The 17,126-nt window shown below is 33.4% G+C and overlaps 1 protein-coding gene and 1 pseudogene across 1 annotated transcript; one reads left to right on the forward strand and one right to left on the reverse strand.

Annotated features, from left to right (window-relative positions):
* The first annotated feature begins 4,963 nt into the window (after positions 1-4,963).
* LOC125821805 (uncharacterized) lies at positions 4,964-13,472 on the forward strand (annotated as a pseudogene).
* A 1,825-nt stretch (positions 13,473-15,297) lies between these two features.
* On the reverse strand, positions 15,298-15,944 carry LOC125821802 (defensin-like protein). Its single transcript, XM_049501165.1, has 2 exons — positions 15,852-15,944; positions 15,298-15,531 (listed from the first exon to the last, which is right to left on the reverse strand). The coding sequence occupies exons 1-2, from the start codon at positions 15,942-15,944 to the stop codon at positions 15,298-15,300; spliced, it is 327 nt and encodes a 108-aa protein (XP_049357122.1).
* Positions 15,945-17,126: the final 1,182 nt, after the last annotated feature.

The raw sequence follows: 17,126 nt of genomic DNA on the forward strand, positions 1-17,126 counted from the left end.
TACGCAGATAGTTTGCAAAACCAAAATGAGAAAAAGACATATAACTATATCACACGAACCTATATTGAAAATATCCACAAAATCCAAACCTATTTAAACGCAACCCCAGGTCAACTACAAAAGAACCAAACCAGGATTATTTGACACAAAAGTTACAAGGATATAACAAGTTAATTGCAAAACCAAAAACTAATGCTAATTTAGTAAGAACATGTTACAACTACGGATTGTTAAATACCGTATACACATACGACGGAGAAGAAGTTAGTGGAATACCAAAACTACACAAAGCATTCGTCACATACAAAGAGTTACGAAAGGAAATTTATTTTATATAAAATTCTATACAGCACCAGCAGAGATATTATACGAGGAAATAAAACCTCCAATACAGGTTATCAGATAGGATTAACTAAAGATATGATTATACCCGAAGATATCGGACAACAAGAAGAGTTATGCAAAATAGAGATACCGAGTTTTTATGCCAACAAAAGGATAATTGGTATATCAACGATTATACAAGAGCTAGCAAATAACTATTTAAACGGAAACGCTATATGGAGCTACTATGCAAGAGACCAGCTAATGATTTATTCCAATTCAAGGGAGCTAAGGAAAGCAGATATGGATGAAGTCCAAAGATGATTTTATCACTACTTAAGCCAGAAGAACGACCTACGACACGAGCACTAAAAGAAGGATTTATTTCGGCAGAATTATTAACCAGATATTGCAAGCTAATTGGTCATAAATACCCTGACATATATGTTCAAAATGTAACGGAGAAGATAATATAATCCCAGACGTCCAGCTAGAATAAAAAGATAAAGACGTAAGCAGATGATAAGAAGATAAGATGATGAAGATGAGATGCGGACAAAATAAAAAGATGAGATAAGAGTAAAATTTTTGTCTTGTAAAATAGTCAATAAAGTATGGTGTGAATAGTAGGGTGTCATAATGTTAAGTAGTGAGTCATAATGTGTGTCATAATAAGGATGGCATGTGTAAGGGACGGTAGGGGGTGTAATTTATTAAGTGGCAAGTGTATGGTGTGTCATACTATATTATTAGGCACATTATTATACTATATAGGTACATTATTGTAAGTAGTAAGTGAGAATTCTTCTCTATATAAGGGAGGATATATGTAAATGAAAGGCAGGCAATGCCTAACGTAATAAACATTTTCTTAAAAACACTCTCTCCCCTAAAGATATAAAAATACTTAAAAGTTAATATGGAGAAACCTGAAATCCATCAGATATTTCAAATAGCATGACTAAGCAAGAGGCAAAGGTATATTGTTCAAAAAATATGTAGAACTAATTTCATATATTCGTGAATATCATATATATGATTGAATAAATTTATGTTAGTTATTATGTATTAGAATTATTTGAATCATGATTTCTAGTTTATTAGCACACTGGAAACAGGAAAAAACTTTTATACTATGCCATCCTAATGTTGAAACCGGTAGGCGAGGAAAGCCGTTTAGGGGAGTAAACAAAGTTGAGGCGCTGATAAGAAGGAAGTATCCGCTAAAGTACGATGCTAGTAGTGACAGGAAAACATGATAAAGATAATCTAGTTCATAATGATCTAATATGAATTTAATCAATTATGAATATGATAGGAAGGAATAATTTGAAATAAAAAATCTGCATGATAAAGAACATGACTACTTACGTTCATAATGAAATGATAAAAAACTACGAAACTTTAATATTATATATACTTAAAGATATAAAAATAATTGAATTAAGAAGGATCATATGGGAAAAAATATTTAATGATAATGAATCGGAAGATATATTAAACCAACAATGGTATGAAATAGACTTACATGATTTAGACTACGAAAGAATAGAATGGTATGATTTAGAAATAAATTCAAACTAAAATGAACTACGAATAATTTACAATATTGGACAGAATCTATGAAAGATATAAAATTATTAGAACAATTAATGATGGAAAATTTATATATGTACCAAAGAACCCAAGATATGTTATATCTAGAATATATCATAAATAATATTAATGAAATATTCAGATTAAAACAACTATCGGAAGAATATTACAATAAATATTATTACATTTTACCATGAATTTCACACTACCAAAAAATAACATTAAAGAGATATCAAGATTAAGACACTTAACAAAAATATTATAAAAAAATCTTTAAAATAAAATACACTACCACCTACCACACTACCACTTCTATGAATTCCTCAGTTACCAATTCCGTATCGAAAAATGATTTATTAAAATTAATTGTTAATATGTAGTTAAATGAGATTAGCATAAAAAAAATTATTGTTAGCTAAGAAATTTTTGTTCATCGCTCATTTCTTGCTTTGATGTAGTTTTGCCCACTTACAATTTAAATAGAGAAAAATGACATTTTTTCAGATCTCTTATGTGTAAAAATAAAGACCATTTTCCCTGCAAGTGCTTGTTTTCTTTTTATTTACGGGGGAGGGGAGGGGGGAGGGGGGTCTCAGGACCCAGGAAATATGAACAGCACTGGACAAGCCCTATGCGCAGGCTTGTGTCAAATCATTCATCAAGTTTTTCCTCTTCATATTATTCTATCAATAAAAATTTCTCCCTTCCAAAAAATGCTAAGTACTTTTTTCTCCTTTCAAATAGATATAGTAATTATTTGTACTTTGTACATATAGGGATTTCATGGTTTTGGCAAAACTAAAAACAAGAAAATAGTAACATTATAAGGAGAGTGTTTTTGACTAATTAATATACATTTTTATTTATTCATTTCTTTATGCATTTGTTACATATTAAAAGTGTTTTTAAATCAAAATCAATTCAAAATTGATCAGCTTTACATATGGTTATACGATTTATAAGTATATTTTGTTTGATTAAACTTTTTACGGTTATCTATTCCTTTTCTTTGGGTAATTTTTGAAATATATCATTTTTTTCGTCATTCACACTTCTTAAATATAAAATATATTTTGAAATTTATATTTTTAAAATGTCTTTAAGGATATTTTAATAGAAAATATATATTTATCAATATCTTTTTATCTAATACTAATCGCTTATTATAGTTTCAACACTTGTATTTAAATATGTAGGGGTATGGATCAACTTTTGTCAATCATCAGACTTCCAATCCATCCATAAAAAGAAGGGCCACTCCTAAGCAACTGGTTTACAATTTTCATATATTCTTAGAGTTTAAATTTTATGAATTTGAAAAACTTACATCATTAAGTCATCTAAAATAAATTAATTGCATACAACTCTATTAAATATTGGCTAATGTCAACTAAATGATAAGTAACTTATTATATAATAACATGATATAAGATAATTAGTTACAAATTTTAACACTGTTAGGACATATATAATTTAAATCCTTAAATTTTTGCTGTCTTTCTTATCAGGTTGTTTCCTCACAAAATTTTGGAATTATAATCAAATCATTGTCACTAAGCAGTTCTCTTTTTCTCTTTTTAAATAAATTAAACAAATGAAAAAACTGTAGTATGAGAGAAACAACTAATTTCACAATTCAACACACTCTAGTCTCTACAATTTGAAGATTATTTCAAATGCACTTCCAAGAAAAAGGAAGAAACTCATGTCATTTCTTTTAATCAAATTATTTTATTTATTTTACATAATAATAATTGACTGTTAGGGTGTGTTTGGTATGAAAGAGAATGTTTTTCAATTTTCCTATATTTGGAAAATGTTTTCCAGATCAACTTATTTTCCTCAAATTTAAGGAAAATGACATTCCTCCAAAAATTAAGAAAAACATTTTTCAAAACTCCCCTCATACCTTAAATTAGATTTTTTTGCTTACTCTACCCCGTACCCCGACCCCAGGGTCGTCTTAACCACTAGGCCACTAAAGTCATCGCTTGGGCCCCATATTTTGGGGAGCCCCCAATTATTTAAAAAAATACTTATATATATTACTTAAAATTATAGGTAATTTAAATTTTTTTAAAAAACATGTAACAAGTATAAAAAAAAAAAAAAAAATAGCCGTTAGTTTCCCCCACTTTTCTAAGGGAATGAAACTTTTTTGAAAATAATTTCCTTAAGTGGGAAATTGTGTGTCCTTATTTATCTCATAAAAAATTGACCTTATATTATTATTTATCTTATACTCATCTTTTTACTCTCTATTTTATTATTTTTATTCTCAATATTGAACTCTCTCCTAAAAAAAATATTTATTGTTGCTTACAAGTTAAAAAAGAACAAAATTTGCTTTTCAGTGTCTTCTTCAAAATCTTAAGAAATGCAACAAGTAATCATTATATTGAAGAAACGCAACACTATTTCAACATTATTATGTCAACTTATCAAGTTCGTGAGTAAGTTTTATTATTCTAACTTTATTTTATAAATTTTCTTGAACTTTTGTTATTGTTGATATTCTTAGTTAGTAAGTATATATATTCTCGTTTTAGTTATTATTAAGAGAAATAATACAAGTAGAAGATAATGATTTAATGGAAATACTCAATCAAATAAAAAGACTTGATTCTTTTCCTAATGCATATATTGCTTATAGAATAATGTTAACAATTCCTGTAACTATTGCCTCGGCCGAAAGAAGTTTTACGAAACTAAAATTGATATAATCTTTTCTAAGATCAACAATGTGAGATTGAATGCATTAGCTATATTATCAATTGAAAATGAATTACCAAAACAAATCGATTAGAAAACAGTAATTAATGACTTCACATCTAAAAAGGCAAGAAAAATTGATTTTAAATTTATATACATGATTATTTTTTTTGTAAAAAAAGGAATTAAAAAAATATTAGAGCCTCTGTTTAAGGTTAGGTTTTAGGCCCCCAATCTTGTTAAGTCTGCCCTGCCCGACCCTCCCATACAAAAAATATTTTTTTTAAAAAATATTAAGAAAAACATTTCACAGGAACATGATAGTTTGATCATGGGACCAAGAGAGCAGGAAGGAACAACTCTATTTGATCAAGCTGAAGTCAAAAGAAAAGAAACTGATAAAACATTGGCTAAACACAATCAACAAGAACCAAAACTCCCACCTTTAGTGAATGACATAACAACATCAGTCAAGAAAAAATCAGCACCTTTCCATTTTCCAGGTCACAAAAGAGGCATGGCTGCACTATATTCACTAGTCGATGTTATCGGTAATGGTCCATTTCTTCATGATGCAACTGAGCTCCCAAAGCTTGATAGATTTGATTATCCAACTGGACCTTTATTAGATGCACAAAAAATGGATGTTGACCCTTTGGTGCATCATAGACATGATTTTTAGTTTGTGGGACAACTTGTGGGATTTTAGCAGCAATTATGTCAACTTGTTCACCTGGTGATACTTTAATCCTTGCAAGAAACTCACATGTTTCTGCAACTTTAGAAATGGTGTTTTGTGGTGCTCTACCAAAGTACATTCTTCCTGAACATAATCTTCAATGGGATATTGCTGGAGGTGCTACCCCCTCACAGGTAATTACTTGTTCAACTCTATAAAAAATTAAATGTTTTCTTGTGCACACTCAAAGATGGAGGATATAAATGTCAGATGAGGCCAAGCTAAAGTTGTGGTGAGCTTAATGTATAACAACCTTCTAACCACCCTTTGATAACTTGTGATATCCTTGAGAATACGATCATCAGCAGTTCTAGTTAACTCATCATACTTTACTGTGGTGAGCTTAATGTTAGCTTCCAAGGGTGTATTTACTGGTTTTGCACCACTAAGACCAGTGTTTGAGATTAGCTCAAGAGCATACTTCCTTTGGTTTAGTAATATCTCATTTTTGTATTTTAGGATCTCAATGCCTAGAAAATACTAGAGGTCACCAAAATCCTTCATCTTGAACTTGCTATGAAGTGAGTTTTTTACGTCTTGTATCAACTTACTACTACTGCCTGTTAGAAGTAGATCATCCACATAGATAAGAATCACAGCTATATCGTGTACATCTCTTTGTAAAAAGAGAATGATCATAAGGGCTTTGTGAGTAACCAGTTTCCAATAAAACTTTTGAAAGCTTTACATTACATTGCTTGCAGGCTTGTTTCAATCCAGATAAAGACTTGAGCAGCTTACACACCTTGTACTCCCTCTGCCTCTAAAAACCCTGAGGCATCTCCATGTATACATCTTCAATAAGATCACCTTGCAAAAATCCATTATGAACATCATTTTCATATAGAGGCCAATTGTGTGATGATGCTACACTGATGGTAGTCCTGAAAGTGACCATTTAGCTACAGAGAAGAAGGTCTCATGATAGTCTAGGCCTTCTTATTGGTTGTAACCCTTGGCAACCAGTCTTGCTTTGTATCTTTCAACTTCATCATTGGCTTTAAGTTTGATCTTATAAACCCATTTGGAACCATTCGCCTTTTATCAGGTGGAAGATATACTACTAACCATGTGTGGTTGAGCTCTAATGCTGCAATTTTATCTTGCATTGTTGTCACCCACTTCGGAAATTTGGAGGCTTCTTTGAAAGTAGTATGCTCAGAGATTGTGGAAAGGGAAGTCAAGAATGTCTTATAGAGGCAATTCAAGTTTGAATAGGTAACATAGTCACTAATGGGATAAAGGCATGCAGTGCGAGCCTATTTGGAAGATGCAGGCATAAGGTAATATTTATGCCAAATAGGAGGCTTAGGGACCTACTTTGTCATGACCTTGCATGTAACACTCCGGAATCTAGTAGGCTACCCTAGAGCTTAATGTGAGTGCTAGCGTATCTTTCCGTAAATGTTTAAGACTAAGCTAAAGCTAAAATGAAAGGGGTAAAAGTCTAGGAAGAAGGTAAGGACCTAAGCTACCAAGAGGGAATGAAGGAAAAATAATATTTTTCCTAGGACCACTTGGTGATGGGCAGTAGCATCGCCCAAAGGCCATTGGTGACTAGCCAAATGGACCTTCCTCACCTAGTGGGCAGCCTCCCCTTGACCTAGCTACTGGAATATTGGGTGAGCTAGGTTGGGGCTCGCCAACCCACTTGGCGAATTGCCCAAGGGTCTGCCCTATCTCCTAAGTGAATGTCTACTTTAGGGAGCATTCTGTAATTTTAGGTGAGCCAAGGTTCCATTAGGCGTGTCTCCTAGTGCCCTTGGCGAGCCAAGGAGGGCCAAAGGGCGAGCTAAAACGTGCCATAGGCTGTTTTTAAAATTTAGTTAAGGTCTTTTAATTATTTCTTCTAAGAAGTGAACCCACACTATTATAATCTATTCCTAACAAGTATATAAACCTTTTAAAGTCAAATTTTCCCCAACTTAGTCACTTTTAAAGAATCAAAAAGGAAAACCCAAGAACTACCCTCCTCTCTCAATATTTCTCTCTCTAAACTCAAAGAAGAAGAAGGAAGCCATTGGAGCTAGGGTTCGTGGATTTCATAGGTTCTTCCTCAAATTTCTTGGGGCTTTCTAATCAAGGTATGGATGATTTTCATCTATGGGTACTCTCCACCCATAGAGTCCCCTCAAAAGTTGGTTTTCAAGATTTCAATTTCCCCAATTCTAGGGTTTTCAATCTATGACATGGGTCTCCTTCCAAAACATTTTCAATTGTTTATTTATGATTGATTATGGTTGGTTATGATGAATTATGGTTGGATTAATGTAGTATTGATGTTTTATGATGAAAATTCCCCATAGACCCATGTTTCCCCCATATTGATAAATCATGAATTGATGATGTGGGTTGGTTAATATTATAAGTATGTTAATTGAATATGTTTATGTTGATTAAGATATTGAATCATGAAATTCCTCCTATATTGTGCAGTAATTGTATATGGTTGGGTTGATTGTGATTGACCCTTAAAGGGTAAAATATGAGGGTTTGTACATCTTTAAGAGAATTTGCGTATGAGCTTATGATTCACTTAGAAAGTGAAGATATTATGATTATTGTGTAATTATGGTATTGTTGTAGGATTATTCTCCCCTACCCTTACACATGACTATGTATGACATATTTATTACTATGTTAGTATTGTTGTGTTGAATGAAAGACTATTCTCATGAACACTCTATGGCTATGATGTGAAAGGTTTACTCACGTATTGATGATTCTAAGGTTGAAAGGACATTCTCACCTAATGAATCTATGAGCTATTATGATACCATGTTGACTTGAGTGCCTAGTGCATTCTTTCATGAACTTGAATTTAAGTAAAGACTTAATATGACTTTAAAGGGAATTATGCTTAGCACCGAGTGGATATGAAAATGAGATGGAAGCTTTTACGTTAGAAAGTCCGGCATCCCAATGTAAGTTATCTCATGAGATGGAAAACTTTTACGTTAGAAAGTCCGTGTTTCTAGTATCAATCTCATTATCCCATAACTATGTGCCCACATAGGTCTTTAGCTAGTGGATCCACCTAAATTCTATACATGTTAGTTCTACCTTAGGCAAGTAGGACACCTCTTTTCGGTGTGGGTCATGACACCAGATTCCATGTAGCTCACATGGTCTATGTCGGTTAAGGCTAAATTTCCCTATATGACAAGAACATGAACAAGAACAAGAATGTGAATATGAACATGAACATGAACTATACTTATGACTTCTTATTGAGTTTTACTTGGTGTGAGTGGGGGTATGGGACTTCACTTGTACATTGCACAAGTAGACTTATAAAGGGGTTGTGAGGTCCTTCTTTTATGCTATGATGACTCATGGATTATGTATGCATCATATGTATGATTGTTGAGATTGGCCTTACTTGCTACAAGTATGAACGTGAATGTTTCCTTGTATATAGTATTGGTTATGGATGAAGGAAAAGATATGTTATGTATGATGTTGGTGACCTAAAAGTGGTACTTGGCATATGGTAGGGTTATGGGATCTTGCATTTGCATTGCACTAGACTAGCTTTGAAAGTTGCTTATGATATGGTTTGACTTATGTTTCTCCTTATATGTGCATGATGGCTTTTAAACTTGATAAATGCATGATTTCAACTAAATGTCCATTTTCACATGTTTTAAGGATTTTTATGCATGACTTCCATACTTAGTACTTTTGTGCTATCCCATATTTCTACATTTACTATGAGTGTAGGTTCCGGTCGTTGAGATGTACTTCTCCTTTCAAGTGAAGCTTGGGTTGACTATTCCGTAAGCTTGGTGAGTCCTCATGATTCGAGGACAAGATGCTATTCTTTTCTAGCTCTTATTATACTTTCTATTTTTGCAGACTTTATTGTAAAGGGCTTTGACCCTAATTGTATTCTCTATTGTACTAGATGGTGATTGAGACAAGGTCTAGACTCTTATAATCGTTGATGAAAAATAAGTTGACTTCGATTGTAAAAGTTTTAAAAAATTTCGCATCATTGCTATGACTTTATGTTTATGATTATCCTAAGGGCTTGTATGAGACCCCTTCGGGGTCAAGTACGCCATGTTTCTCCTAGGGGGTAACCCCGAGTCGTGACATTGCATTGATAGGTTCAGAATTCACCACAGTTGGTGTGACTTGAACCAATGTTCGAATTACTACATTATGTAATAGTTGGTATTGCATCCTCAGGATCTTGTATGTCTCTTTTCTCTTCTATGGCTAGAGTTGATACCTCATTAGATCATTAGGCAACTCATCCTCTTCCAAGGAAACTACAGGGTTGGTAGGAGGTAAGCCATTGGCAGGCTCAGAATGGATACCATTAGGTGTGACATCTTCAGGAACTGTTTGATAATGTAACAATGGTGTGCATAGAGGCTCAACAAGACTATTTGTCTTAAAAGGAAACTGTCTCTATAAATGTGACATCCATGCTAACATGAAAAGAGTGGGACTCAGATCAAGCACCCTATATCCTTTTTATGTTTTTGCATATCCCATTAGTACTCATTTTCATGCTCTTGGAGAAAACTTATCATACCTAGGCCAAATAGAAGTGAAACAAGTACAACTAAATACCTTCAAGTGATTTAGTGTTGGTTTAGATCCTTAAAGCATCGCATGTGGAGATTTTCCTTGCAAAATTGCAGAGGAAATCTCATTAATCAAATAAATGGTTGACTTTATACGATAACCCCAATAAGAAATAGGGACATTAGACTGTAGTCTTAAGGCTCTAGCGGTATTGAGGATATGTTTATGTTTTCTTTCCACCACTCAATTCTAATAGGGGTGTGTGCACAGGAAGTTTGATGTACAATTCCAAGAGAAGAAAACAAGTCTATACAATTTGAATTCATAAACTCTGTGTCATTATTTGATCTCAACCTTTTCACTTTTTTTGAAACTGAGTATTTACCATTAACAAAAAGTTTTTTTAAAAAAACAAAATAAACTTCAACTTTTGATTGGATTAAGCAAGCCTAAGAAAACCTATTGTAATCATTAATTATTGTAACAAAAATTGTTTCTATCATAGTTTGGAGTCTTATAAGGACTACATACATCTACATGTACCAAATGGATATATATGACAACATGTTGATCAGATCAATGAACATGAATAGAGTAAATATGTTGCATAGAATGAAAAGAGGGGGGGGGGGGGTCAAAGTCTTAAATTCCACAGTGTGGCTAAACTATTATCCTTAATGGCAACACTGGCTACAATCGTTATTGTATCTTTCAACAAGTATAAGCCTGCACACTCTCTGCCAATCTCAATCAGCTTCCCACTTGAGAGAGCCTGAAATACGCAAAAGTTAGGGAAGAAATTGAAACTACACAAAAGTTCTTTAGTTAGCTTGGCAATTGATAACAAGTTAAAATTGAAGTCTGGTACATGTAACACATCCTGCACTTTATACTTTTCAAAACCAAAGAGCTTCTTGTGCCTTGAATGTGAGGCCTATTTCCTCTAGGCAATTGAACAGTGCTTGATCTTGGACTACCTATATAGCTCATTTTGTCTATATGATCCTTAGAAGATGTAACATGATGATTACCATCAGAATCAATGATCCAAAAATGTTCATAAAAGGTAGATGTCAGTGACACATTACTTACATAGTTTTCCTTGCACTCAACAACCTCTGTGTGTTTGGTATTAGGTCTAAGGTTTTGTGCATGGTTGTATTCCTTCTTAGTGAGATCAAAACCATGTCTTTTCCCTTTAGGAGCTACATAGTTAGCATAGGACTTGAAATCAGGCGCTACATTCTAAGTGTTGTTGGTTGATAATCTATAACCATTTCTCCCTCCTTGAAACACATTTTGTCCTTGTATCCTTTTACTCTTAAAATCTACAGGATAACCTATGACCCTATAACAGTTGTTAATTAAGTGATTCTTGTAACCACAATGTTCACAAGTTATGTTTAGTAGCTTCTTTCACTTAAAACCTTGTCTTCGATTGACCAACATAGTAAGAGGATCTTTGTTAATGTCTGTAACACCTAGTAATCTCTGACTGTCCTCTTGTACTACAGTAGCATATGCTTGATTAACAGTAGATAAACTAGTTTTAAGCAAAAACATCACTTTTCACGTGACTAAAGGACTCATTTAACCCCATTAGAAACATCAATAGACTTTGTTGACTTAGGTGTTTGATGTAAGCTTAGCCTCGTAACAATTACACAATGGAGCTGGAACTAGAACATCCCATTCATTCAGTAGATCTCTCAATTTTGAATAGTAAATCGTGACAGAATCAATATCTTGTTTCAGAGAAGATCTATCTCCCCACCCTGGTGAGGTTAGATTTGTCGAATTTGTCCTGAAATCATCCCAAACTCGTTTAGCATTTGATATATATACAAATGTAGTGATTAATTCTGGACTACAGTAGTGGTGATCCATGAAAGTACCATAGCAATACACATTTCCCACTAAGTGCCTAATTCACCCTTGAATGAACTTCTCAACCAAGCTCTATCAACAAATCCAAACTTGTTTTTGACCAACAATTCAAGACGTGGCCATAGTTCTTTGGACATGTGAGCTTGGTCGCAATTAGAGCTTCACCTGGCATATTTGAAGCTTGAAGATAAAGAGGATGATTGTGCTCCAGAGTCGCTACTATTAATTCTATCATATCAAAAAGTCAATTGATGAAACGAATTGGATTGTGAAGACGATACAAAGCTTCTAAAAGACGATCACCATCATGTTGCACTCATACAATGTAAAATTTTATATTTGTGTGATAAAATTCATGGAAGCTACACTTCCAAGGATGAAAATGCAAAGTGAACAATGTATTTAGAGCGAAGAATTGTATTTTCAATTCATTCAAAATGAAGGAGAGACCTCCTTTTATAGATCTTACATCATATAGCATGTGCATTCTCCTAACAAACTCAATGCACCTAATGTAAGTTGGAATTTAGTTACTCAGGCACGCTATAACTAACTTTTTATTACCCTAGCTTACTACTAACTCATTACAAGCTCACTGCATTACTATCACTTGGTTAATTCTTTAATAATGTTTCAGGTGAAATGGAAACTGAAGAACTGGAATGGGAAGGCAAAAAGGCAGCAGGAGTTTTTATTACATCACCAACTTATAATGTAGTATGCAGCAATATTTCTGAGATATCTCAAATATGCCATTCTCATGGTATCCCACTAATTGTGGATGAAGCTTATGGTGCTCACTTAAAAATTTCATCCTGACATGCCTAAAAGTGCTCTTTCTCAAGGAGCAGATCTTGTCATACAATCTACACAAAAAGTTTTGTTCTCATTTTCCCAATCATCAATGTTACACTTATTCGAGGATCGCATTGATAGAGATAGAGTGCACAAATGTCTTCAATCTTTACAAACCACTAGTCCAAATTGGCTTTTATTAGCTTCCTTGGATGCAACTAGAGATGAATTAAGTAAAAATCCAAACACCCTTTTCAATGAAGTAATGGAACTAGTCCAACAAGTGAAATAACTAATAAACCACATTCCTGGAGTCTCACTTTTGGATCTCTCATGTTTCTCCAACAACTTCTCTTTTATGGACCCTTTGAGGATGACAATTAGTGTACAAGAACTTGGCTTTCCGGGTTTCAAGGCATATGACATATTGTCAACAAGTCATGGAATTGAGCCAGAACTTATTGGAACTCAATCTTTCCATTAGCCTTTAGCTTAGGAACAGCTAAAGAAAATACTCAAAGACTTGTTAGTGGATTGAAGTATTTATCAATCAACTTCTTGCAAGAAGAAAGGGAGATTATCAAAATAGATCATGGTATAGAAAGGGTGCCATTTGAAGAAGTTTACCTGAGTTGTACACCAAAAGAAGCCTTTCTTGCTAAGAAAAAAAAAGTGAATTTTGAAAAAAAGTATTGGGGAAGTTTGTGGAGAATTTATTTGCCCTTTCCCTCCAGGTATCCCAGTGCTAATCCCAGGTGAAATCATCACAAAGAGAGCTATGGATTATCTCATTCAAGTTAAGGACAAAGGAGCTTTTCTTAAAGGGGATGCTGATCCTCTACTTAGCACTGTGGTCTTTTGTGATTTTTGAGAAATATTATATTTCGGGTGTGTTTGGTATGAAGGAAAATATTTTCCATGGAAGATGTTTTCCTAGAAAATGTTTTCCTGGAAAATAAGTTGATTTTTGACTTATTTTCTCATGTTTGGTTGGTGAGTAGAAATATTTTTCGGAAAAGATTTTTAGTGTTTGATTTATGAATGATTTTTTTTTTTTGAGAAATATCTTTTATTTTTACTAGGGTAGAAAATAATATTTGAAATTGAAAATATTTTTTAAAAACAAACTTAAATTTTTTTGGGGGTAGGGTGGGGGGTGCTTGTAGGGGGTGGGTGGAAGTGGTGGGGGATGGTATGGGGGTGGGTGGGGGGTCGAGGGTAGGGGTGAAAAAATGAAATTTTGAAATTGAAAATATTTTTTTATAAACAAACTTAAATTATTTTTTTGGGGGGAGGGCTGGTAGGGGGTGGGTGGGTGGTGGGTCGAGGGTAGGGGTGAAAAAATGAAATTTTGAAATTGAAAATATTTTTAAAAATAAACTTAAATTATTATTTTTTTGGGGTGGGGGGCTGGTAGGGGGGCTGGGTAGGAGGTGGGTGGGGGGGGGGTCAAGGGTAGGGTGAAAAAATGAAATTTCAAAGTTGAAAATATTTTTTAAGAAAACAAACTTAAATTTTTTTTTTGGGGGGGGGGGTTGGTAGGGGTGGTGTGGGTGGGGGGCTGGGTAGGACGTGCGTGAGGGGGGGGAGGTCAAGGTAGGGTGAAAAAATGAAATTTTGAAATTGAATATATTTTTAAAAAACAAACTTAAAATTTTTTTTTGGGGGTAGGGGTGGCGAGTAGGGGGTGGCTGGGTTGGGGGGGGATCGAGTGTAGAGGTGAAAAAATAAAATTTTTGAAGTTGAAAATATTTTTTAAAAACAAACTCTATTTTTTTTGGGGGGGGGGGGGCAGGCAGGGGAGGGGGCGTGGGTGATCGAGGATCGGGATGAAAAAATAAAAAATTGAAGTTGAAAATATTTTTTAAAAACAATAAAAAAAATTGATTGGGGAGGGGGGGGGCGAGGGTAGTGGGTGGGGGTAAAAAATAAAAAATTGAAATTAGAAATATCTTTTAAAAATAATTTTTAATATTTTTTTGGGAGGGGGTGGGGGTAGGGGTAGGGGTGAGGGTGGGTAAAAAAATTGAATTTAAAAACAAGCATTAAATTATTATTTTTTGGGGGGTTGGTTTGAGGGTAGGGACAAAATAAATTGATTTTTTCAACAAAAATATAATTGTAGTTTGAAGTTGAAAGAGAGTTTTGGAAAATGTTTTCCTTAAGTTTTGAAGGGAAGTCATTTTCCTTAAATTTGAGGAAAATGAGTTGATTTGGAAAACAATTTCCAAAACATTTAACCCAACCAAACATGAGAAAATTGGAAAACATTTTCCGAAAAATGTTTTCCTTCATACCAAACACACCCTTCATGTCAATAAAATTGACCATTCATGCTATGTACGTCTGCATTTGAAGGCTAGCTCTTGCTTCGGATCACACTATATTTCATTCAAATCTAGTTATCTTGGTTTGTTCAGAAAACAAACCGTAACACAAAGTGATCAAATAAACATAATACATAGTTCATACATAAAATTAAAAATCGTAGTCGATCATTTTTCATTAAAACATACATAAAGTTGATACAAGATTCCAAAAGGATTAATGATGTGTTACAATTTATTTAATGTGTCAAATGGCTACTAAAGGCCATTAACACAACATTAGAAGCTACTTTTTTAAGAAAAGGCAACACATTATTAATTTTGTTTTTGACACTCAAATCCTTAATTAATCTCATTTAATTACTCCATCATAATCTTTTATTCAAGCCAAGCTTCACTTAGAAATTTTGCTTCCCCACCCAAAGTTGTTTTAACTTCATTTGAAATTTTGTCAAATACACAAATATTTGTGCATAGGCACTTTCTTAGGAGTTTTCTACAATGTCCATCTGTAAACTCCTCTCTGCGACAAGCTTTTCTACATGACGAGTCGGTAAAACATCCCTTTGAAGGTTTGGCTCTGTGATTTGCAAATTTGCTGAGCTTGCACCTCTACAGTCATTCACAAATATTTACAAATTTTAGAATAAGAGAGATGTAATCGAAAGAAACATTGCTCATATAATATTTAGAGGAACATAAACAAACAAATTATTTCAGTGTTTTTCATAGTTGTCAAATAACTTTAAAGCATGTTATGATTCACAATTCTTTCGGCATTACTTATTTTAGACTACAAGTTTCAAAAGTCTTTTTTTCTTTCTTAAACTTCGTGTCAAGTCAAACTAACTGACATAAATTAGAATGGAGGGAGTACTTAATATTTTGACCAAAAAATAGAGTAGTTTTACACATTATTTTATTTTATGAGCTTTAAGAGAAATAAATGATGAAGACAAACCATAGGAATCAAAGAGCATAATTGCCAAGACCAGAAATACCATGAAGCAAATGGAGCGAGCCATAGTCTCTTTTAATGAGTGAAAAAGATTGGAAATGTCTTTTTCTAAGAATAATAAAGAATGCAATTTAGAGTTGTGAATAAACAAGTAACACAATGAAGGTAATTTTTAGGCAGTGAAATTGTAAGAGTGGGCCAATAATATGTGAAGCATGGTTGTTGGTAGGTCATAAACTCAATAAACATGTTCTTCTTTCTTTTCTTTTCATTTTTTTCTCTTTTTATGGGGTAGGGGAATATAAGGTGGGGAATCGTAATCTCACCAATAAGGTAAAATTTTAGATAGTCAACTAAATGAGCTACTTATAAGATTCCAAAAAAAAAAATATTAAAAATATTAGTATGTCTGCTTAAAAAGGCTCTTCATGGTTTAAAACAAGCTCCAGAGCTTCGTATAGCAGGATTGATGATCACTTGTTTAGTTTGGGGTTTGAACAAAGCGTATCTGAAGTTGCTCTTTATGTCAAACGTAAAGGAACTAATCTTCTTATTGTTTCCCTTTATATTGATGATCTCTTGGTGAAAGGAAACAATGTATTGTTGGTTGAAGAGTTTAAGAAGGAAATGATGCAAGTCTTTGAAATTAGACAGCTGATGTCATACTTTCTAGGAATGGAAATCTAGCAAGGTTATGATGAAAATTTTATATGCCAAAAGAATGATGCAGGAGAGATACTAAAGAAACTCCATATGGAAAAATGCAAGCCGACAAGAACACCAATGAATCCAAAGGAGAAGTTAAACAAAGAGGATGGAACTAATAAAATTGATGAAGGAACGTTCAGAAGCTTGATTAGATATGTTTGATGTATGCTACAAGGACGGATATTCTATTTGTTGTAAGTCTTTTATTTAGATTTATGCATTATGCTATTGAAATGCATTTGCGAGCAGAAAAAAGAATTATAAGATACATTAAAGGTACTATTGAATATGGTGTCAAATTCATCAAGTGTGAAAATTTAAAGTTGTATGAATTCTCATACAGTGATTGGGTTGGATCCATTGACTACTTGAAAAGTTCATCAGGATATTACTTCAGTCTAGGATCAGGGATTTTCTCTTGGTGTTCCCAAAAGAAAAAAACAGTGGAACAATCCACAACAGAGGTTGAATTTATAGTAGCAACGGGAGCAGTAAATCAAACCTTATGGCTGAGAAAAATATTTTCTATTTTCATATGGAA

Source organism: Solanum verrucosum, unplaced genomic scaffold (genome assembly GCF_900185275.1).
Source record: "Solanum verrucosum unplaced genomic scaffold, falcon-dt-bn FXZP01000077.1, whole genome shotgun sequence".
Classification (NCBI taxonomy): domain Eukaryota; kingdom Viridiplantae; phylum Streptophyta; class Magnoliopsida; order Solanales; family Solanaceae; genus Solanum; species Solanum verrucosum.